Consider the following 25021-nt stretch of genomic DNA (forward strand, 5'->3'; position numbering starts at 1 on the left):
GTGGTCCCTCACTTACCATCTTGACTGAGCAACACTGAAACCCTGGAGCCACGTATAATCGCCCCAGAGTGCTATATGAGAAAAAGGAGGCCTATGCTGTCTGTCCTTTAGGTACCCTCCACCTAGAATGAAGAACACACATTTTAGGAAGTATTACATTAATGACAAGAATTAAACCTGTTCCACATTGACAGTCTGCCTGGTGTGTACAAATTTTTTGTTGGGATGAGACTATTTAACTCTCATAACACACCGAGATTGGTAACTTTGTTATCTGAGTCTCGAAGAGGAGAGCGGCGAAGATTAATCATGTGACGTAATAAGATCAAGAGCTAGCAGCTGTGGGACTCAAATCCCGGGCATGCTGCCCCTCGGGCACACAAAACAGCCTCCAGTCGGTAGGAGTCAAGGACCAGCAGATGCAGAGTACAAAGAAGGGCCGAGCTGCCCCCTCCTTGGGTGGTGTAACTAACATATCCCCGGCAGTGGGGAAGCCATATTCCCATCTCAACCTGGTTCACATTAGCCCTCCCTTCCACTCTCCAAGGTCTTTGCCTATCATTCTTTGTCCTGGAATTTCAGATCCTCAGAGGACTTTTCTCTGCTGCCTGTTCTCCTGGCTGTCTGAGTGTTTGGCCTAGCACTGGTGTATCAGGCCCCCTAACTTTGGTACTAGAAGTATTTCTGTTAATACATTCAGAGACAGGAGGGGAGGATCTAATGTACTTTACAAAGGCACCTCAGGTGATCTCTGGGTTGGTTGGTTGGTTTGTTTGTTTTGAGGGTCCAGAAAGGAAATTCACAGGAACTTGATTTTCACTAGAAAACTTGTTCAGGATGACCCAGGATTGTGTACTTTGAATTCATCAGCCTCAGTTTCCACCAGAGCCCTCAGAGGCAGAGAAGTGAAAGACTTCAAGAGAATTGGGAGGCGGGACTCAGGGGAAAAGCACAATTCAAGAACAGAGTCAAAATTCAAAATGTAAAACTGTACGGAGGAGCAGGGGTTAAAAATTAGCAATGAAAAGGCAGGGGAAAAGCCGTATCTTGAAGGATCCAGAGAAATGGAAGGTATGCCTATCTATGTAAGAGGCAGGGTGTGGCGGAAACTGCTTGGATGGGTAGGGACTGGATGGCGGCAGGTGAGCTCTGCGTATTGCTGGACCTTACACCGAGGAGTTAGGTGTGAAGAGACTGGGTTGAAGTGTTTGGTGTAGAGGAAAGGCAATACCTGGGGTACTGTGGGCAAAGGCCAGCCAAGAACTGTTCCCTCAGTACAGTGAAGACAAGGCGTTTGTAGGAGGCAGAAACTCCCACCCTTGGAGGCTGGACTTTATAGGGGCCTGTGGGTTGTCTGACAAAGTCAGCCTTTCTGGTTCTTGAAGGTCTGAGTTGGGAGGGGCTGGGCTCTCTGTGCTTCTATATATTTCTATGTCATGGGTGGTCTCTGTATGACTTCATTTAAGCTATGTTACTTTAAATCGTTAACGATCCCCATAGGTTTAAAAAAATCCATAAGTCGATCAATCAATCAATCAGCCAGCCAGCCAGCCACTCATGTGCTTGTTTACCCTTTACCTAAAAGAGAAGCTACTTTGGGCAGTTTTGAATGGTGGTCATTCATCATCACCGCCCCACGCCCAGCCCCATTATATGTTTAAGAGGCTCATATGCACAGTGAGACACTGAAGCAGAGGTTAAATTCTCAGCCCTGGGTCTGTCATAACTGCTGGCCTTTAAGATTGCACTCTTCTGGGCATTAGGTGTTTGTTTTGATTTTAAACAGATTAAGAGGTTAGATTGAATTAAACACATTTTCAAGAGTCCTTCCTGCTGCAAAATCGTATCAGTAACAATTTTACTGTCAGCTTGTGGGAGTGAATGCCAGGATCAGAGCTGCAGAAAAACTAATATCAGGATACTGTTTAGTATCACAGACATCGTAGGGACAGGGGAGAAAAGTAATGGAAATGATTGCGCTCTGTTTCCTTCTTATATTAGGAGAAAAACACTCCAAGCTCACTCCCAAGTCTTTGACAAGACCACATAAATATCTATACAAAGGGCTCGTTGTATGTATGTTGTTATTGGTGGTGGTGTGTATGTATGTGTGTATGTATGAGTATATGCATGTATATGTGTATATGTATGTACGTGTGTATGTATGTGCATATGCGTGTATATATGTGTGTATATATATGTAGGTGTGTGGATAATATGTCTGTGTATGTATATTTATGTGTGTGTGTATGTGTGTATATGTATATGTATGTATGTGCATATATGTGTGTATGTTGTATATATGTATATGTATGCATGTATATATGTATATGTGTATATACATGTATATATATGTATGTGTGTATGTGTATATATGTATATGTATGTGCATGTGTCTATGTGTTTGTGTGTGTGTATGTGTGTGCATATGTGTATCTATGTGTATCTATGTTTGTGTATGTATGTGCATATGTGTATGTATGGGTGTATCTATGTGTGTGAATGTGTGTGTAAGGAAGTGATGCATGGGGTTGGGGTACACATGTACAGAGAGGCCTGAGGGGGTCTATGACTATTTTTGCCTTGTTTTCTTGAGACAGGGCCTCTTTATGAACCTGCAGAAGCCCCCCGTTGCTTGTTTTGCTTTCCTTCCCAATAGGCTAGTTAGACGCTGAGCCCCAGTGATGAGCTCTCTTGTCTCTGCTCCCCAGTGATGGAGTTGCCAGTGTGTGTGGCCATATCTGGATTTCACATGGCTTTAGGGGATCCAAACTCAGATCCCCGGGCTTGTACAGCAAGCGTTGTCACCAAGAGCCACCTCCCAACCTTTGTCCTGTATTTTCCAAGTCTTAGAGCTGAGTATCAGCCCAGACTTCTGACCGAATGTTGCAACATGAAGATGTGTCAGCTGTTTACACCAGCCTGGAAAACAGCACGTCCAGCAACCCTGGTGATCTTGTAAGAGGTATCTGTTTTCTGAAAAGATTTCATCTGTAGATTGGGAATCATGATTCCAGGAGCGTGGTCCTATTGGTGGGAGAAAGAACTGTCTATCCGCCTGGTATTTGGTCTGGGATCATTTAGATAAACAGAGTAACCACAAGGGTTCCAGAGTTCCCGTCTGTGCTGTCCTGTGTGGAGTACTCGTGCTGGAATCATCTGAGGAGGGATAGGCCACAGGAAAGGAAGAGCGCAGTGGGGTGTGACGTCATGAGGGAGCCATGCGAGTACGGGCCGCAGAGGTGCAGGCCTGGTACACGCGACGTGCCCAGCCATCTCTTCTTTCTCTGCCTCCTTCCTACTTTCCCAGTGAATGCAGAAGGTTGAGGCAGAGCAAAGGAGCAGTTTTACCTGGATGGCTGGAAGGTTCTCCCAGTCCCTGTGAGAGTAGAGAACAGTCCCTTCTAGTATCAGGTTGCTGGGTGGAGGCCGCCTGCAAGAGCAGGGGCCCCTGAGACCTGGAGTTGACTCACAAATGAAATGTACTCTGTTCCGGGCGTTTCCGCCCACCGTGTTAGCAGCTGGAAGGATCTGTGATCAATGCATCCTGTGACCCGGTCTTCTCTCATCAAAGAAAACCGGTGAGAAAACCGAGCTTCCTAATGTGCGGCCCCGGAGCTCCCACAGATGAATGCATCGTGTCGTAAGGTACTCCCTGGGTTTTGTCACAAGTCTCAGCTGAAAGTCTCTCCCACGCAGCTAACTTTGTGTGGGCAAGCCAGGCTGCACAACCTCATACTGAGTCTCCAGCAGGGCCCCAGGAAATGTTCGCTATTTCCTTCTACCTGGCTTTCAGGAAGTTGGTAAGAAAAGCAGATGCTAGATTTATTTAAACCACAACAAAAGCAGACCTTCCCAGCCTTATAAAGACTAAAAACTCAAATATATCCATTTTTTCTTTTCTTTCTTTTCTTTCTTTCTTTCTTTCTTTCTTTCTTTCTTTCTTTCTTTCTTCCTTCCTTCCTTCCCTTCCTTCCTTCCTTTTTTCCTTCCTTCCTTCCTTCCTTCCTTCCTTCCTTTCTTCTCTCCTTCCTTCCGTCCTTTCTTTTTTAATACACGGTTTCACTATGTAGCTCAGGCTAACCTTGAACTCTCTATCACCCGGCCTCAGCCACCTCAGTGCTTGGATTACAGGTGTGCACCGACTTTATTTCTTACAGAAATGTCAGTTCCATCAGTCTCCAACTCGACACACCTGGAAAGAAAGGAGCCCCCCACTGAGGAACTGCCTGCCTCAGATTGGTTTGTGGGGGCGCTTCCTCAACTGCTAATTGCTATGGTCAGTGCCAACCCTGGGCCTGTGGTTCTGGATTGTGTAAGGGAGCTGTGGAAGCCAGAGGAAGCAAGCCAGTGAGCAGCACTCCTGCACTGTCTGCTTCGGTTTCTGCCTCGAGTTCCTCCCTGGGCTTCCTTTGAGGATGGACAGTAACCTGTATGGCAAATAAACCCTTTCTTGGTCCTATTGGTCACTGCAGCAACAGAGAATAAAATTAAAGCAAGTAGTCAGTGGAAACTACAGCCCTAGGTCTGTGACTGACAGGCTCGTGAACTCAAAACCTAGTCTCCCTGCAGTGGTAGAGAAAGTGATCTCTTCCAATGAGGGGTTGGGGAATTGGGCAGCAGGAAAGAGCTAAAGGTAGACACTTCTCCAGAGGAAGAAAAGTAAGTCCGAGTCAGCTATGTGTGCCCAGTGCTAGCTATTCTCATAGTTAGCAACTAAACAAAGTCGTCTTCCCAGGAAGTGGCACTAGGATGGTCTATTAGTTCATAAAACTTCAAGTGAGCAAATGATGCCAATGACACAGTCCATGATTTTGTGCCTCTGAGGCTGAGATGCTGAAGTCTTTCAGGGATGAGTCAAAGAACAGAGCCGATGACGTCTGGGGCTCCTACATGTCGCGAAGCCTGAAACCTGGCGAAGTGAGACATCTAGGGCAACAAGTGTCATACTTGTCTCTTGCCTGTCTTTACTCACATTACCTCCTCTGTCCCCCAAACACACTGCAGACGCCAGGATTGGTGCCTCGTGTAACCAGTTCACCTTGGAGAGTAACTATCCCGCAGACAAAGTGTGGACTCACGTCTTTGCAGCTCTGAGAGCAGGGTTGACCTCCCCACCCCCACCCACCCCAGCCTCTTTGGCTGTCACAGGGTTGGCAGTTACACACTGGGCTCAGTTTTCCTTCGGACTTCTTGTTTTACTTGTCATGGGCATGTTCAGGAGGCTAGAGCAGATGGCACATTAATTATTAGTCTCCTTCCATCCGGGCTTATCTGCTTCCTACCTGCTGACATCGAAGAGACGGCAATGCTAGCCAGTCCGTTCTCTCCTATTTCTAAGGCTGCGGCCTCTTTCTCCAGTGGAGTCTCTTTTCTGATAATAGGGAAACTTTGTAAACAGTGTAGGGAGTTTAGTTGTTCTTGCTGGAACAGGAGGTCACAGCTGGCTTTGCTTACTGGTTATGTACAGTGTAGGTCATTGTAAAATTTAGCGTGGGAAAAGATTGAAATCGGAAAAGTGTTTTTGAAGGATCAGTGGGAAGACGGGAGAAATATTATTTGCCCCGCTCTGCCCAAATTCACAAAATAAGCCATGTGCACCAGATCTTGTTACAAACAAAAAGTACCAAAACACCTCACAACGAGAGCATAGACTTGTATTTTGTTTACCCTTGTGTGCATGCCTGTGTGCCTATGTGGGTTTATGTGCACCCCATTATCCCAGTAAGCCAGAGAGTGTCAGATCCCCCAGACTGAGGTACAGTCAGTTGTGAGCTACCCACTTTGGGTGTTTGCAACTGAATCCAGGTCCTCTGCAAGGGCTATGTGTGCTCCTAACTCCTGGACCACATCTCCAGCTCCTAAATGTACTTTTAAAGGTTGGGGAATATTGAGGTTATGTTGCTGAGATTAATATTATTTTCTTTGACTCAGTCATGAAAAACCCACCCAAATCAAGTGAGAAGGAAGCATTTGATTTCTTTCTTACCCTTTCCAGGTCCCCGTTGCCTACCCTCTCCTCTTTGCCCCTCTCCTACCCTGCTCATGGAACACTTGCATCGCACCGAAGCATCTTCTGTGACTTCTGTCACCCCAAGCTGTTAGGTCTACAGTTGTGTCTACTGCCAATACCAGACATCGTGCCTGCCATAAACTGTTCTCCATTGACTTAAGTTCCCACAAATGGTAACTCTTAATGTTCATCACATCTTGAAGAGTAACCGTCTAGATTTTTAAAGAATGTAAAACAGAGGCTTGTAAAAAAGTTGCCTTGTCTAAAGATGTAGCCAGCTGACTCAGGACCGATAACGTTGGGGACCACCACTCTTTCTGCGCATCATAGGACAACATGTAGGGCTCCACAATTCCTCTCCTTCCATGATTGCAGCGGGTGTGAGCTTCCTCTGGCCTCTCTGTTTTTGAAACGTTCATCAGTCTTGTTGAGCAAAGGCAGGTTGCTTCTTGTTGTTGTCTGTTTGTTTTTAAGACAGTGTTTTAGTAAGTGGCCCTGGCTGGCCTGGGACTTTCTATGTAGAACAGACTGTACTCACAGAGGTCTGTCTGTCTCTCCTCCCAAGGACTGGAAATTAAAGGTGTGCCACTCTACCTGGCTTGTGCAACAAGTTTGCATATTGTGCCTTTCCATTTTCTTAAGTATAAAATAAACTAATAATTTCTTAAGCATAAAAAAAGGGACCTAGGCATTGGATTGTGACGATTAAAGTAACCAGTAAGTCCTCAATCATTGCTGACTGAGCCTGCTACTCACTGTTATGTAATTCGGTAGAAAAGAATTTTCAGTATCCTAAGATAGATACCTTACAAAATATTATTATTACAAAAAGTATTACAAAATACCTGTTTGATTCCTTAGAAATCACACTTTGTATTTAGACGCACATCGTGATATGAGTCGAATGATGTCAGAACAATAGTAACCACTTTTTAAAAGCACCTACTACGAGCTAAATCTACTACCAAGAGTCTTAGACCTTTTGATACATTGGCACTTCATTGTCATCTACGTTAGGCTATTACTCTTTTTTTTTTTTTTTTTTTTTTGGATATGGGGACCAACAGGGCCTTTGTGCTTACTCTAAAGCTACTACCACGACCTTGATACATTGAGCTTAAATCCCCAACCTAGGCTATTACTCTTAAGGGAATGTATGTGTCCAATGGGCCACGGGTTGGACACATGAACACATCTTCTGACGTCTCCCACCAACCTGCAGAAGCAATGACTTTGGCTGCCTGGCAACTTTGCCTGTGAATGCTCTCCTCAGTTTTTTTTTTTTTTTTTAATTAACTTGAGTATTTCTTATATACATTTGAGTGTTATTCCTTTCCGGTTTCCGGGCAAACATCCCCTCCCCTCCCCTTCCTTATGGGTGTCCCCCTCCCCACCCCTCCCCCATTGCGCCCTCCCCCAACAGTCTAGTTCACTGAGGGTTTAGTCTTAGCAGGACCCAGGGCTTCCCCTTCCACTGGTGCTCTTACTAGGATATTCATTGCTACCTATGAGGTCGCTCTCCTCAGTTTTAACTCGGCCCTGCTCCTCTGAGCTGAACACTGTGCTCTTTTGAAAACGAGAACTGCACTTTCCGATTTCCAAGAGTAAAACTTTTCCAGCCCCTGAGACTCGATTCCCTTAGAACGGCTAAGGATAAATATGTCCGCTGACAGTTACAGGAACTGACTTCCTTAGGTTTGAACATTTTTGCTTTAAGGTTATATTTCTCCAAGAAATGGTTGTCTTCCCCTGTTTCAAAGACCAAGAGAGAAATGGTAGTCAACAACGAGCTCTCTCTCACCATCTGTAGGAGATACCGGGTAGGCACACTACCTGCTATATGCCTGCAGTTTAAAATGCAAACATGCGCTTACATACAGTCACCTACCTTAGTTTTTACTTCAGCCGCTGTATTACCTCTATCTTCCATACCTTTATCCTTCATAGTCATCTAACTTCCTCCTACCTTGCCTAACACATATACTGTTTTTAAAACATGTTTTTGTAAAGCCACAAAATAAGTATTTTCCCGAGAATTGAAAGATATGGAAAAATATATCAGGTTTTACAAACTTGAAGCTTTTGTCTCTTCCCCTTTTCTTTAAAATGTCAATAAACCCATGAGGGTGGGAGAGATGACTCAGCAGTTCAGGGCACCAGCTGCTCTTCCAGAGGCCCTGAGTTCAATTCCCAGCAACCACGTGGTGGATCACAACCATCTATAACCAACCATCTTGTGGTGTGCAGACAAATATGCAGACCAAAGAACACCCTTACACATTAATTAAATATGAATAAAATCTATTAGTGCTGAACGTGGAGGTGCAGTCCATGCACTTGGAACAAAGAGGCATGTGGATCTCCGAGTTTGAGGCCAGCCAGAGCTACATAGCGAGACCCTGTCACAACAGCAAAAATACATAAATAAAGTAAAATCATCAGATTATCTTTTATAAAATCCAATCGGCCAGCTGAGCCTCTGTGGTGACTTCCCTACCTACTTAGTCTTAAAAGTGGATAGACCCTGTCAAGCCTATCTGAGGTTGGGCCAAAGGTTCTGCTTCTTCCTCATTCCTGGGAATCCCAACAACCCCACCCCGGCATCCACTAGGCCTTCGTTTAAGAAAGCATTGTAGATAAACGTCTGTCTTTTGTCTAAGGACTATGGTGCCTAGTGTGTTCAGCCTGCTCTCCTTGCTTCCCATCCCTACTCTGTCCCAGCACTGGGTCCTCTTCTGATCATCGCTGCTTCAGAGTCTGGGGAATCTGAGTCATTTGAATCAGTATGGCTTGTTTATGTGCCCCCTGGTGGTTTGCCCTTGCTGCTGTATCAGGGGGCTGGGGGTAGGTGGGGTGGGGTTGGGAGGGTAGGGGGGTAGCATGTGATGCTTTAATTTTTGAGAAATTCCTCCTTTACTGTTAGAGCATCTGTCCTGGTGTCTAAACAAACAGATGAAAGGCTTAAGTGAGAATTAAGAATGGCCAATGGGGGAGGATGGGGAGGGGAACTCTCATAGGGAAAGGGAGGGGGAGGGGCTAAGAGGATGTTGGCCCGGAAATTGGGAAAGGGAATAACAATCGAAATGTAAATAAGAAATACCCAACTTAATAAAGATAAAAAAAAAAATAAAAAAGAATGGCCGGTTGGGGATTTAGCTCAGTGGTAGAGTGCTTGCCTAGGAAGCGCAAGGCCCTGGGTTCGGTCCCCAGCTCCGGAAAAAAAAAAAAAAAAGAATGGCCAATGAAGAGCTGTGGATGACGGGCAGTGAGAGTCGCAGGGCACGCTTACATAAGGCTGCAGTGCTCTTACTGACTTCATCTGTGTTTTGAAATGCTGGCTTCTGAACCTGTGCGTGTCTTTGACGATTACAGCAAGGCAGCGGTGTTATTCTCATCTAATCTAACAAAACTCGTGGATGAAGCAGCTCTGAGAAGGTGGCTGGGGGTGGCTGGGGGTGGGCTGGGAAAGCTACTTCTCCAGTTTGCTGGTGTTGTATGAAGGGTACAGGAGGGCAAGATGCATAAAGGTTGACAGAAAGGAGTCGACGAGCACCTCCTATAGAGGAGACGACAAACATCAGATGATGTCAATGTTGTAAGTGCACAGGGCTGGCACATGGCTCAGGAAGTAAGAGCACTTGCTGGGCAAGTATGAGGACCCGAGTTCAAATCCCCCAAACCCACTGTGGTGGTTTGAATGAAAACGGACTCCATAGGCTCATGTGTTTGAATTGTTGATATACTCAATGCCCAGTGTGTAAGCTGTTTGGGAAGGAGCAGAAGGTGTAGCCTTCTTAAGAGAGCCACTGACAGCAAGCTTTGAAGTTTCAAAGGATTTTTGGCAACCCCCTCTCCACCCAGACTTCCGCCATCCCCCTCCCCCCTGCATTGTTGTGTTGTGTCTCAGTACATGAGCTCTCAGCTACTGCTCCAGCACCATTTCTGCCTGCTTCCTGCTGTAGACCCTCTGAGACTGTAAACCCCAGATAAACATGTTCTTTGTACATGTACATTGTACTTTGTACATTGTAGTCATGGTATCTCATCATAGAAAAACAACTAAGACACCCAAGTCAAAAACAGATATGATTGAATGAGAAATGGAAGTGGAAGATCTCTGAGATTTGCTGATTGACAACACACACACACCCCACTCGCGTGTGCACACCGCCCACACATACCACCCCTTAAAACCTGATTTAGTCAGTACTGACAATGTAAGAGGAAAAATTCTATAAACGATTCCAGCCAAAGTGACAAAGATATGCTGGTTAGGAAGACACCGGACTTGTTCTTCACTTCTGAGACTGATATTTTAGAAAGCATCAGGGAAGGGAGGAGCCCTTTAGAAAGGTAAGTGGACAGGTGTCTTGTCCCTGCAGGAGACTGGCATGACACCACAGGACATCCCCAAGTAACCGGTCTATTCACATCCAGCATTCCAAGGCTGAGGCTGAATCCCCAGATGACTCAAAGTAGAGGCTGCAATTCCGCTAACTTTGTGGTTCTTGTTTAGTGCAGAATGTTCTTCATTCATGTCCTTTATTTGTACATTCAACAAATCTTCAGCGAGGTCAGCTCTGCGCCCAACACCATTCCGGCTTCTCAGATGCCGGCAAAGGCAATGACCAGATTGTACCTCCTCTGCGCTTGGGGTGCTTGGAGGCATTTTTCTCGTGGCTTTTCTGTAGTGATTCGTCCTGTCCAGAGACAGCCTCTGCCGCCATACACTTCCAATTGTCAACATTAGTCGACCTTGTACCTCTGTCGCTGTTCGCCCTTCTGCCTCACCTAGATGGCCTCTAAGATGTGGTGGCTGCCAAAGAAGACGCGTTTCTCAGGAGTCAGTGGGAGAGCGGCTTCATTTCTTCCTCTATCCCTGGCAAGGACTCTGATTTTTTTTTCAACTAATGAGGCAGAAGACATCAATAGGAAAAGAAAAATAAGAACTTCCCCTGCCAGTGTTGCTTAGCGACCTTGTCAACATTGCCTCACAGCCCAGCAGCGTTCTCTCCATAGTTTCACTGTGTGTTTGTTTTATTGCTAAAGTTGATCTATTAAGCAGAAAATATGGAGAACACATGGAGCTGCTGTCAGTTTTATGCCGTTTATTTGGAATTCCATTTTTCTCTTTCCAAAGACCTGGATGCTTTTTTTTCCCTTCCTATCTCAGGCGACACACTGGAGGAATGACATCTGTGTCCACATTAGTACGTTAGGCTTCCGAGCAGGAAAAGTTCAGACTGAACACCAAATCATGAGGTCCTCATAAACAGAGGCCAGAATTTAATTAATTATGCATCCTAGTCCTATGAATATTCAAACAAGCCTTAGTAATTTTTTTTTGTTTAATTAAATGAGCACTTGGCTTCAACTGTTTATTGAGAACCAGAATTATAATGGGTGCTGTTCATTAACAGAATTGTCTTAGCATTTCTCTCGAGGGCCCAAAAACTTATGCTTTGTTCTTTTCTTTCTGGACACTAGACAAAGACAAGGAATAAGCACTATGTCATTGTTAGCCCAAGAACTCCAGGCATGTGGTTGCAGTAGCAGTAGCCGCTCTCCGTGTGGCATCACATGCTGGTTTTCCCAGAGACCTGGAGGTGTTCTGCTATCCAGATCCATCCAGATCAGAACTCCCCTTGACCCACCCTACACCCACCCCATCCCCAAACTCCTACCCCCACATCGCCACCTCAACTCAAGCCGTTTAATTGAAAACAGTTAGGGCCTTCTCCTGTTCTTCCCGGCACACGTATATTCAACTTCAGACTATTTATGAAGCAAACTGTTGACAAAAAACACAAGAACAAGTAGATATTGTCATTCCATTAGTCAGCCAGTCAGGTATCCCTTCCATCTAAGGTTTCAGGTGTTTTCTTCTGAGATGTGGTTCAAGTGCAGCTTTAGATCCTTCGTCTGGGGTGAAGCCTGAGAGTTATCACCTGTGTTTACGGATCAGCAGATCCCACAACATTTGGAGCTTGTCTTAAGTGCAGACTTGAAGCTGCTACCTATATTTGAACATAACCTCGGGCCCCTGAGTTAACGTGGGATAAGGACTATGCTAGGCTAGCCTTGTCTGCCTGTTACAACAAGTACTAGAGATTGCTGGGAAAGTGCCCTGCCACTGAGTTACATGTCCAACCTTTTATTTGATTAAAAAAAAAATCTTTTGAGACAAGTACTTGTTATATATGCTTGTTTTTGGTCCTCGGGCTCAGTGTCCCAGATATCTGATATCAGAAGCCTGGCAGGCTGTAACCGTTGAGGGGGATGATCTCAATGTAGATAGGGGTTGGGAAGGAAGGCCACATGCATCCACCATTCGCCTTTTTATTTAAAACTCTTTTAGCTCTCGACACCAACATAGCGTGGACACCTGGGAAAATATATAAACGGAACATTCAAGTCTTCAGAGGTGTGATGGATCTTTTTCTCACCCATCCCAATTGCCTGGTGTTTCTATATAGAGAATTTACCTGGCCAACAAGCACACTCCTCAGAGTAACTCCACTGCAGGTGAAAAACCACACCAGCAGAGGCATTCCCATGTCTGACCACGTCAGCATGCGTGGCAATGTGAATTAGGTGCCAGGAGACCAGCACGCCTGGCAAATGAAACTAACAGTACCACGTGCCCTGGACTTCCCTTCGATCCTTGATGGGGGCTGCTTGAAATGTTCCTGAAGATGGTCATGGAACTGTAAAATAGCTGTTACTGGAAAACATCCTATATATCTCAGGGACGGAGACATATGGATTTGAGTCACCACCTATCAACTTTCTGACTTCTCACAAATCGTTTAACCTAGCTAGCACCCAGTGTCTTTGTCACTGACACGTGCATGACTTCCACACAGGATGGGCTAAGGACTAAGTGTTAGGGAGAGCTACAGAGCAGTGGTGTTTAATCACCAGGGCAGATTCGAGACCTCGCTTGAGGAGTTAGCACTAAGTAGAGCGGCTCCTGCACTTGGCAGCACCCTGACTTTTAAGTCCATGTTTGGGTTCTGAGCTAAGGGCTTCATTCTCACTTAAGAGAGCCCTCTTATCTAGTGATCCGTCTCCCCAGCCGCAAGACAGTAATTTTAAACCTGATTAAGGCTTGGGGTAAATATCCTTCCAGTCAAAGAGACTGAAGTCTTGAAATCTGTTACTTGAGTATCACTAGACTAGAGAGGAAAAAAATCCGAATTCTGGCAAGGTTTGGTTACTTTTTGACATGCTTGTGCCAATCACTTGAAACTTTTGGGGGAATTTGATTAGAAAATTGTGGTTCTTGGGTTTCCAGCTGGGGTGTCAGACAGATGTGTTGATGGTGGCCGTGAGAACCTGGCACGTTCTTTCCATGAGAGTGGACACTGTAGGCCCCAGAAGCAGCAGAATCAGAGGCACCGAGGGTCATGGGACTGGGGATGAAGGATGGCTCCAAGGGCCGTGAGGGCTGATGGGAGCTTTTGTCATCAGAACAGGAGCGGCCAGACTTCTTCACTGAAGAGGGAGCCGCCGGTTAATACTGTGCTACGCCGAGGGACTGCTGCTGACTTAGTGAAGAAAAAGAAAAGGCTCACCCTTCTCACCAATGCATTTGTTTTGGAAATGACCTTTTAAAGCTTCAAGTGTATTCAGGCTCTTATCAGTCTAAGTCTTCAAGGAGTCTGCCTTCCGCCCTCTTCCCTATGCCCCTGCCCCTCCCCTCCCCTCCCCCCTTTTTGTAGGCACTGGGGTTGAACCTACAGTCTCATGCATTCTAAGTGAGTTTTCCACAGTTGAGCTTATAGCCCAGCCTCAAGAAGGTTTTCATTTGAAAAGAGATTGCCCACGTCCACCCCCTAGCATGTTAGACTTTCGTGTTGATATCCATGTAGTTTGGAGTTCAGGGTACCCTGAAGGATGACTTCCCAAAAGGTCTCAGGCAGGCTGTCATGTGGCCTTTTCCACATTGATTTTTTTTTGGTGGGAGCAGGGAGTGTATGTTTAATGCCACATGAGAAGGAGAAAAGAAATGTTTCCCAATTTTTCCAGGGGAAAGCATTTGAGAAAAGGAATAGAGAGGGGTGAGAGCACCAGGTTGTGGGAGGGGCAGGAAGGGGCAGGAAGGGGCGTGGCAGCAGAACCATGGCTGTGTTGAGCAAAGTGCGAAGTCTGTAAAAGGAATCATGTACCTCAGAAAAAACAAACAGGAACTAATTTTGTCTGAAAACGTCAGGATGAAATCTAATACTGTGCATGCTAATTTAACATGTTTGAAAAATGTTTGATAAAAGTTGATATACATTTTTGAAAAGGTATATTTGGGAACATATTCCAGTGCTAATGACTTAACCAAGCCATGTTCACCATGTGGGGCGGAACCCCTTCTGGGTGTGAATAAAGCAGTTCAGAGAGCTCATACTCGAATCCTCTGTAACAGATCCTGTGGCAGTGAGGCCGCTTGCTGGCCTCGGCTGTGGGCTCACTTTGCTCTGGTTTGGGCTGAGTGGACTGTGGCCACCTCCCTGTGTCAAGGCCACAAGACAGCCTTCACCTCAACCCACTCTTTCTTTGCAGCTTTTGGGGACCATGTATATAAAATGGAACAGAGCTCTGGGGAGGGAGCTTCATGAACAAGTGGGAAAGGAAGGATGAAAGATGCCGTGGTTCAGAGTTTAGGACCACGGGGAAAGTGCCCTTACAAGAACTTAGCAAACCAAACTTGGTGCCAACTGTGCCTCCCGCTAGCTACAGGGTGCTATTAAGCCAGTAACTCTCTCCCCTAGAGAGAGAGATCCAGGAAAAATGATATTGTCTGTGACTTTACTATACTTTCTATGACTCCGTAAATCTTGCCAGAGGTTTGAAAGAGTCAGATGAAACAATGGAGAATATTAGGATTCCAAAGCTGCGCTGTCCAGTGTGGCAGCCACTGGACATGCATGACTAAATAAATTCAAGTTAATGTAAATTAGATTAAAAAAAAAAAAAAAGAGCTAAGTTCCTTAGTCACATCGTCTGCATCCGAGTAACTCAGCAGCAAATGTGGCTAGAGGTGCCACATGGCCACTGCAAGGGCACGTTCTGTTGAACAACTCGGTTCCAGAGAGGTCCAGGGAGTGATGCTAGGATCGTAAAGGGTGGTGCATTACAGAGGTAACAACTGCTATCATAGTTAGGGCTCCTCGAGAAGGCGCAACTAACATAAAACGGGCAGAACTAAGGTCAAGGATTTATTTGACCAGTCTTGGAAGAACAAATGTATCCCAAAGGTAAGAAATGCAGCTAAGCTTTGGTAGTGTTAGGACCCCTTCCTGGATTGTCTGGACCTAAAGGAGCTGCTTTCCCTTCCTTACCCCTTCCAAGGAAACTTGGGCCTGTGCTGTTTCTCTCTGTTTCAACAGCCACTGCTATGACTGCCTCTTCCCCCTACTTCTCTTCCTCCTCCTCCTCCTCTCCCTTTTCCTCTTCCTCCCCCTCTCCCATTCCTTCTCCCATTCTTCCTCTTTCTCCTCTTCTTTCCCCTCCCCCCCCACCTTGTTCTCTTCACCCCTTACTCCCCTCCCCTACTGGCTCTGCGGGTTGGGCCAGCTCTCTAAACTTGATTCCACATGACCCATGAACAGCATAAGCTGACCACTTTCATCACTTCTTACAGGTCCAGCCGATGCAGACTCCCCGCCTGGTTCTGTTTAGCCAGCTTGGATTGATAGCCACCAGGTCCCATCGCCTCTATTTGGGAGGGCAGAGACGTCTGTGCTTACTCATTGGTTCCCCAAGAGGAGTAGATATGCAACAGGATTGAATCAGTAACCTCCACGTTCCTTCCTTGGAGAAGCCCTTAGCCTAGGATCACGAAGAGAAAAGCCAGCAAAGAAAAAAGAGGGTAGCATCTTTTCTTCCTCAGTCGTCTACGTAATTCAGAATACCAACGCAGTCCATAGGGCAATAGCTTCCCCTTCACATTCATAGGGACCAAGCACAGCCAGTAATGCAAGGTGGAAATTAAGCCCAGGCCTCTATTAGTTTATAAATGCAATGTGAGCTCTCACAAGTTCCCGTTTCTCTTCTGTCTTTAGGAAGGAACATGAAGTTCCCTTGGAGATCATTCAAGAGGACGATGGAGGGAGGCATTTAGAGTAAACCGAGTTAAAAACCACAGGCTGCCACCCTGGGGCCTGAGGGCTGGCAGTGGAAACGCCTGCTGGGCTGTGACCTCTCACTGAAAAGTCCCAAGTGCCTTTTTGCTTCCTGCAAAAGGAAGGAAGCCAAGGAAGAGACCATGTCCATAGCCCTGAAGCAAGTGTTCAACAAGGACAAGACCTTCCGGCCCAAGAGGAAGTTCGAACCCGGCACACAGAGATTCGAGCTGCACAAACGGGCTCAGGCATCGCTCAACTCGGGTGTGGACCTGAGGGCAGCTGTACAGTTACCGAGCGGGGAGGACCAGAACGACTGGGTGGCTGTGCACGTGGTGGACTTCTTCAATCGCATCAACCTCATTTACGGCACGATCTGTGAGTTCTGCACTGAGCGGACCTGCCCTGTGATGTCGGGGGGCCCCAAATACGAGTATCGGTGGCAGGATGACCTCAAGTATAAGAAGCCAACCGCACTGCCCGCTCCCCAGTACATGAACCTGCTTATGGATTGGATTGAAGTCCAGATAAACAATGAGGACATATTTCCAACATGTGTCGGTAAGTGCACGACGGGCTTAGAGACTTGATCATGTATCTTTTGGTTGTTTTGTTTTTTTTTTTTTTTTAAATGTTTTGGCCCACTCCTCCCTGAGCTGAGAAAGTTTGCACAGTGTGAGTCTTATACTGTCTTTGAATACTAGATAGCGCCCGTGCTATTGTTTCCCATCAGCTATATATCTGAAAAAAAAAATACTGATTGAAAAATAGTGATTTATGGTCTATTCGTGGTTTTGTGGACTAGTGGTATACAATTAATTCTACATGCTTGCAAGGATTGGGAAAATGTTAGATCCTAATCTTCTTGGCTTTCTTAGGCTTAGACTCCAAATCCACACAGCCTGGCAAGCTTTTTAGTTTTTGGCCAATTGACATGTAAGGTTGCACTGCCGTGATTCCTGTTGGTATTATTATATTGACCTTTCGTGATTATAAATCACAGCATGGGAATCCATAGATGACTTGGAGCACAAGCACACAGCAGTTCATAGCCTGAGGTAATAAGAATCCTGGATTTGTCCTTCTTCCAGTCATAGGCTACTGCAGTCACAGGCTGTACTGTCAACCCTGGCAACTGCTGGACAGACTGGAACATTCGAAATACAGATATTTTGGCTGGTTTTGTGCTATTAGCCATAAAACATAAGGGTTCAGACTCAGCCTTCCCTTCCCCTTTGAATTGTTAGCTATTGAACTCCAAAAAGGCGGGGTGTGGAATTCATTGCTTCTTTATATCCGAAGCTAAGTAGGAATAGGAGGACTCTTGTCTCCATTGCTGGGTCTCTGGTGCTTAGCCCGGCACCAGCTTGGGCCCTCAGAACCATTTCTAAGATGAGCGACTACTGTGCTATTGGGGTAGCTGAGATACAAAAATAAGCATGAGTGCACATGAATGCACATGAATGTACACAGAAAGCACACGATGGAACCTGGGAAATCACTGTAGACGGAGAGGTGTTCTCACATCGAGAAGGGATGTGTGGAAGTAATCAGGTTTATACTAGAAAAACGTACACGAATGAACTGGTGCAGGATGGTGTGTCTCAAAGTATTCAGGCCATAAACCAGTTTGTCAGGATACTGATACTGATACTGGCTTTGCCTTAACTTGTCTAGCCCCCTCATGCTTCCCTCTCCTGTGCCTTGTTACCAGAAAGGAGGTAAAGTGGGAAGCATTGTCTGGTTTCCCGAAAACTCTCATAGGCACGTGTTCCGCATCTCCAGAGTGGGAAACCTTTGATTCTTACCTTCCTGCGCTTTTCGTTTTACTCTTACTGGCTACTTGTGCTGAGAGGATATTTTTTTCTTTCAGAAATCTTATAAGCAACTGTCAATATCATGTGCAGAACATACAATAGCATAATGATATGACATCATCCTTCTGGTATTGGTTCCTGGATGCTTTGAACTCTGGGCAGTCCTGCAATTCGCATGCTAAGCTGCTATCTCAGTACAGCAGCCTGTCGTCCTTGAGAGGGAGGCAACTTCTGGACATCTGTTTGGGGAACTAAGCATCATAGGTGACTTTAGACTTTGTTCTGGGGAGCAGCGGATGTCTCCATATTCCCCGTAGAAGGTCATTTTGCTTTTTTTGTTCTCTAGGTGTTTCTTTGATCATTCTGCATCCAAACTGACTTCTCTGTTTCTATGCTCCCCAGCGTTGAGGTTTTGAGAAATCTTAGTAGGTTTCCTCCTGAGGGGGAAGAAAATAAGTTTGAGAAATTCTGAGGAAGCTGAATGGGTTTCTTAGTAAGTCAGTGTGCATTTCATGAAATTCCAAGAAGAATACTTTAAAATCTTTTTAAAAAAATATGTCTTTACTTTGTGTGCTGTCTGTATGCATGTAAGCATGAATTCCAATGAGAGAGAGAGAGAGAGAGAGAGAGAGAGAGAGAGAGAGAGAGAGAGAGAAGGTTCTCTCCTTCAATCTTGTGTGTCCCAGGATAGAACCAGGTTATCAGGCCTCCTGTGGGAAAGTACCTTTCTTGCTGACCCCAGGAAAAGATTTTTCAGTCTGTGTGTTTCCAAGTTTGATGAGATTCTTTCTCTATAAAACATGCTCCATTAGCATTTAGCGTTTGTTCATTCATTGAGACAGGGCCTCTCTCTGAAGCTCTGGCTGTTTGGCCCTTGAGAGTAGGCCAGGCCAACCTCCAATTCACAGAGAGCAACCTGTTCTACTACTCAGTGTTGGGATTAAATACGGGAGCCACCACACCCAGCTAGTATTCTTAATTTTAAGGATATATTAACCTATATAGATTAGAGTTGTCAAAATTACCTGGGCCTTCTAATTCAAAATGCAGAACCCCCGATCTCAGATGAGGGCTAAGAGTATAGTTCAATGGAGGAGATCCCAGGTTTGGTCCTCTAGCCCTGTCAAAAATGATGAGGATCAAAAGGAGAAAGGATTTCTTAGATGAGATTGAGAACCTGTAACTTAACAACAGACCACAAAAAGTATGCTTGATACATTGTCTAATAGTTCTTTAAACTATCTTCTGTTTTTTTAGCTGAAATTTTTGTGTCCTGGGGAATGAAATCTCTCACTAGCCTGGATAACTTCCATTCTACTCTCTCCTTAGCTTTTTAGATCCCACTTGTGAGATAATATAACATCTGCCTTTGTGCGCCCAGCTCAGTTCATACAGGATTCATGCATTTCAGAGAGAGAGAGAGAGAGAGAGAGAGAGAGAGAGAGAGAGAGAGAGAGCGAGAGCTTGATTGATTCCATGTGTAGGCCAGGTTGACCTGGAATTCCAAGTTGACCTGGATTGCAGGCCAGTCCCACTTCAGCCTTTCAAGTGATTTGACAACAACAAACAATAACTAATGTGTATTATCACACCTAGTTAAGATTGTCTTTTAAGACTTGTTTTGACTTATGTGTGTGTGTGTGTGAGACTGCATGAGTTTATGTGCACATGCGTGGAGGAGTCCACAGAGACCAGAAGAAAATGTCATATGCTGGAGCTGGAGTTTCGATTGGTTTTGAGCTACCATGTGGATGCTGGATAACAGAATCCCAGGCCTCTACAAGAGCAATAAGGGCTCTGAACCACTGACCTATCTCTCCAGTCCCAATTTCCTTCTTTTTAAAGACTGAAAAATATTCTATTGTGTACATATGTCACGTTTTAATTATTCAAGCATCTGCTTAGATATTTATTGATTAAATATGCACATAATATATCTGTCTTGGTTTTTTTTTTCGTTGCCTGTTAGTAGCTTGCAAATCTTCTATTGAGAAATGCCCACTATTTTGCATAGTTTGATGTCAACTAGATACAAACTAGAGTCATCTGAGAGGAGGGTATATCAATTCAGCTATTGCCTCAAATAAATCAGCTGTTGACAAGCCAGCCGGGCATTTTATTAATTAGTGATTGATTTGGGAGGGAAGGACTCAACCAATTTTAGGTGGTACCACCTCTCAGCTCGTGGTCCTGAGTTCTATAAGAAAACAAGCTGAGCAAGCCAGTAAACATCATTTCTCTATGGTCTCTACTTCAGCTAGGGCCTCCAGGTTCCTGCCCAATTTAAGTCCTTCCATAATGAACAGGAATGTGGAAGGGTATGCCAGATAAACCCTTTCCTCCCTAAGTTTCTTTGGTCTTGGTGTTTCATCACAGCAATAGTAACCCTAGCTAGAGCAGAGGTTGGTACAAGGATAGTGGGGTATTTCTGGAACAGACATGATCATCTTGTCTTGGGGAGGATTGTGGAAGGACTTAGGAACTTTGGGCTAGAAAAGCCATTGAGTGTTAAGAGCTTAGTGGACTATCTTGTAGGAACTTGGAAGAAAAAGACTGCTGAGAGAAGTGCAAAAGACAGAAGGCTGGCTGGGGAAGTTTCAGAGGGAAGCAAAGATTGTAATGGGCCATTTATGGGAAGACTATGTGGTGTTTGGTCAGTTGGAGTTGAAGAATCAGCTGTGATTAACCAAGAGGCCAGAAGCACTAAAGTAAACCCTTTGGTTTGCTGGGATGATGGATGCTGGGCAGTTGAGCCATGGCCATAATTAAGAAGAGACCAGCATCACTAAGGTGAAAGATTTCTGAGAAGTGTTTCCTCAGAATCAGTACACAGAAGTTGTGTTCCAGAGGTGGTCAAGGTTGTCCCTTGTGCTAGTTGAACCCCAAACTTGGTAATGTAAGACTTACCCAGGTAGTGCTGGTTTTGAAAGCATGAAGGGGGGAGGGGTGTCATGGAAAGCTGCTGAGGTGTGGCACTAAGTGGCCAAGCTGGAGTCACTGAAGAGAACCCAAGAGAGGCTATTGATGAAAGTACAACCCAGTTGCATCAGAAGTTGGCAGCATTTTGGTGATGCTAGTATCACGGGATAGCCACCAGACACCCGTCTGGTGACTTAAAGCTGGTCTGAGCCTAGGAGATAATCTGTGCTGCAGGGGGCAGAGCCCTTTGGATGAGCTCAGAAGATCGTGAGCGGATCCCAGACATTGGACACTGAGTTATTTATACAGTTTGAGTTTGCTTTTGCTTTGTTCAGATTGTGAATGTGCCCTGGTTCTCCCCTCTTTTGAGGAAGGAAGTATCTGGGCTTTTATTTTACAGGGACCCACACTTTGAGGGACTTTAAACTTCTAAAGTGATCTTGGAGGTTTAGACATTTGGCATTTTAAAAAGAGTCTGCATGTTTTAAAGACATTTAAAGACTACAGGACTTTTAAAACTCAGAATACTTTATATCATGACATTTGTTAATGTGTGATTTAGGGGATAAACTAGAAAAAAAAAAGGTTATGGCTAAACAATGATGTTTGTGTGTAAAGCTGACAAGTGTACCGGATGGTTTTGTGTATCAACTTAACACAAGCTACAGTCATCGGAGGAGGGAGCCTTAGTTGAGAAAATGCCACCATAAGATGTAGCCGTAGGCAAGCCTGTGAGGAATTTTCTAAGTGATCAATGGGGAGGGCTCAACCCATTGTAGGTAGCGCCATCCCTGGGCTGGTGGTGGTCTTGGGTTCTATAACAAAGCAGATTGAGTAAGCCATACAAGCAAGCCAGAGAGCAGCATCCCTCCACAGCCTCCGCATCACCCCGTCTCTTGGTTTCTGCCCAGTCTTCCTGCAATGATGGACTATAATGTGGAAATTTAAGCCAAGACTTTTTCTTCTTCAACTTTTTGTTGGTCATGGTGTTGCCTCATAGCCATGGTAACCCTATCTAGGACACCCACTCAGATCTTTTGTCCGTTGTCTGAATTGTCTTCGAACCATTGAATTGTTTGGATTCCTTCTGAACTGTCTGTTTAAAGAGTCCCACCACCACTCTTCTTTTATTGTAAGCATTCATAGCACTTTTCCTTCTTTTTTTCTTTTTTCTTCTCTTTTTTTCAGAGCTGGGGACCGAACCCAGGGCCTTGCGCTTGCTAGGCAAGCGCACATTTTTCCTTCTTGAGAGACAACCTGCTTCTCATCATGGTATAGTTACCCACACTTTCTCTTCTGCTCATGGGTTTTGTATGTTTTCTTTGAGCTCCTCCTGATCAAACACTGACAGGTGTGCTTGAGCACATGTGTTGTAGAACAACCTGAGACATCACTCCTCAGCTGCTGTTCACCTTTGTTTAATACAGGATCCCTCTTGACCTGGAACTTACCAGGTAAGCCAGGCTGGCTGGACCAATGAGCTGCAAGCATTCGCTCATCTTTGTCTCCCCCAGCACCGAGATTATAAGCACATGCCACTGCTCAGTTCTGTTTGTTTGTTTGGTTGGTAGGTTGGTTGGTTGGTTTTGTTTTGACATGTTTTCTGGAGATCAAAATCAGTCCCCACACTTGCAAGGCAAGCTTTCTCCAGCCTGGCTTCGTTTTCTCTTGCTTGTCTAACGTGTCTTGTTAGGAGAGAGTGAAGTTCCAGCATCCGCCATCATCCCGAGAGCGTTCATCCATCCGCTTCCTGCTTCCCCATGCTTTGTTCTCTGGAGTTATCGGTGCTTTCTTTTAAGAGATCCTATGTTAGGAGCACTTTCTCCAATGCACTCCACTTTCCCCTTCACCCTCCCCGAGTTCATCCCACTCTCTCCGTTTTTGATCTTCGTGCTGTCATGAGTCATTCTCCCAAGAAATGATCAAAATGTGTTGTCAGGAGAGAATAAAAGAACTTTAGGCCAACAATAGATGGATGCAGGGAGGATGAGAAACAGGGAGATCTGCTTAGAATTAGAATCCTGGGCCTAGGTCAGTGTCCCTGCCTGGGAACTGAGGTAGGTTTAAACTTCACTCCTCCCCACTGTGATCCAAGGAAACAGAACCAGAAAGTACTGACAGATGTGAAGGCGCCCGCCCTTAGTTAGGTATTAAAGGATATAAACAGCTGTTGATCTCCACCACCGAAACATCGAAGAGAGCCTTTCATCTGTTGCTAGATGCAAGTTTAACTAGGAGCCCGTGCTATGCCAGAAGTCAAGCTTTTTCATATGGGAGAACACAAACAGATGTGGCCTCTCGTAAGCCACTGTCCCCTCCCTCCGCGATCCCTTGAACTCTTTTCTGGCCTCCTTCGGTAGAAACCCAGCAGATGTCTCTGATGAAACCTTTAGAACAGCAGAAACTGCAGAAACAAGGACCACCACCCTTTGATGCTACCTCTTTTAAAGACACATCCAAAACAGAAAACAGAAAGCCACAGACTTAAAAAAAAAAATACTGTTCCCTAATTGCAAAAATGTCTTCTCTGTTCTAGTTCCAACTTCCCTGCCTTTCTCTTATATAACTCGATTGAACACTGTAGATCTGATATCCAGAAATAAGGAGAAACTTAGAACCTTTCTGACTCGTGTGTTTTGAAACAGCCTTTGTAAAAAAAAAAAAAAAAAAAAAAAAAAGGGATGCGAGTATGTAAGACACAATTACAAGATCTCACCTACACTGATAGTTTTAGAATAAGTGGGAGTCAGCAGGGAGATCAGCGTTAGAGAAAAGCAAACTCATGTCTGCGGAGCCTGCTAAATGCCTGCACTGTAGCTGCCCCTGCTAATCCTCCTTAGTTCTTACAACAGCTCAGTGGAGTAGCTATTACCTTCTAGCAGCTAAGAGCCTGCAGGGCTGTCTCTGGACCGCACAGATGACACATTACTTAGGAGTCAGTGTGAGCTACAGCGGCCAAAGTCTGTCCACTTCTCACATGGATATCATTCAGAGGGTGTATCACTATGTCACAAGCCAGAGGAATCTCAACCAATGGCTTTTTGGAGGCGGCTTAGGATGGAGAAAATGTCATAAGTCTGCTTTGTTGTTGTTGTTTTGTATTGTTTTTATTTTTAATTAAAATTGACTGGCTTTTGTTCCTTAAAAAAAAAAAATCAGCACTGAAATGTCTGGAAAATGCATTCTGCAGCTGCGCCGTGCTCCATTCTGAGACTGGACACGGACCAACCCATCTTTGGTCCACAATGACCCGTGACTGCCAATCGGTCCTTACTCATCTGCTCATCTGTTCAGTGAATGTTCAGGGTGTGCGTGCTTGGGATCAGGTCCTGCTTCAGTCACCCAGTCAGCAAAGCAGAGTCCCTGTCCTTGAGTCATTTACATCATGCCTAGCTGTCCAATTGTTCTAAATCATCCCGCATATTTTACTAACTGCACTGTAGAAGTAATTGTATCCCTTGACCACTCTTTTCATGAGGTTATATCTCTATTTTTTTTTTCAATGCTAAGGATCCAACTCAGGATATTAGGCAAGCCTTCTCCCAATGGGCTGTATCCCCCACCTTCAGATTGTTCGAACCAGTCTCCCTATGTACATCCAGCTGAACTTCTGCAGCTCAGGCTGGCCTGAAACTCACGATCCCCTACCTTCTCTGAGTGCTGGGACTAGAGGCATGGACCACCATGTTCAGTTCCAACATCTCACTTCATCCTCTTCCAAACTACTAAGACATAAATAAGTAAAAACACTCGCAGGAAAGAGCATCTTAGAGTCGGGATTTGAGGGGTTAAACTTACAATTAACATTTAAATTTTAACCTTTTACTCCCTGCTCCTACATTATACGTCTCTGACCTGTATTTTCAAATCTAAATGTAAGCGTCTCTGAAACGGACACGATGTGCATGGACCCATGTGCTTGCAGTGTGGAGAAAGCTCTGCTTGGGTTTCATCAGCTAGTTCCGCTACTTAACAAGACGATGTGTAGTGTTACTTCTAAACCTCCATTTCTGTCTTTTTTTTTTTTTAAGAGTTATTTATTTTATGTACATGAGTACACTACTGCTCTCTTCAGACACACCAGAAGAGAGCATAGGATCCCATTACAGATGGTTGCGAGCCACCATGTGGGTGCTGGGAATTGAACTCGGGAC

At 45.1% G+C, this 25021-nt stretch overlaps 1 protein-coding gene across 4 annotated transcripts in view; it reads left to right on the forward strand.

The window, feature by feature from the left end:
* Mob3b (MOB kinase activator 3B) overlaps positions 1–25021 on the forward strand; it is a 155413-nt gene that overhangs the window by 26719 nt on the left and 103673 nt on the right. For 3 of the 4 annotated variants that reach the window (XM_032904506.1, XM_032904482.1, XM_032904497.1), the window contains exon 2: positions 16072–16692. In XM_032904506.1, the coding sequence (XP_032760397.1) occupies positions 16275–16692 (418 nt within the window). In that variant the 5' untranslated portion in view covers positions 16072–16274. Of the gene's footprint in view, positions 1–2847; positions 2966–16071; positions 16693–25021 lie in introns of all 4 variants that reach the window. The other variant, XM_032904489.1, reaches the window with a different exon arrangement.

The sequence above is a fragment of the Rattus rattus genome, chromosome 1 (assembly GCF_011064425.1).
Source record: "Rattus rattus isolate New Zealand chromosome 1, Rrattus_CSIRO_v1, whole genome shotgun sequence".
Taxonomy (NCBI): Eukaryota; Metazoa; Chordata; class Mammalia; order Rodentia; family Muridae; genus Rattus; species Rattus rattus.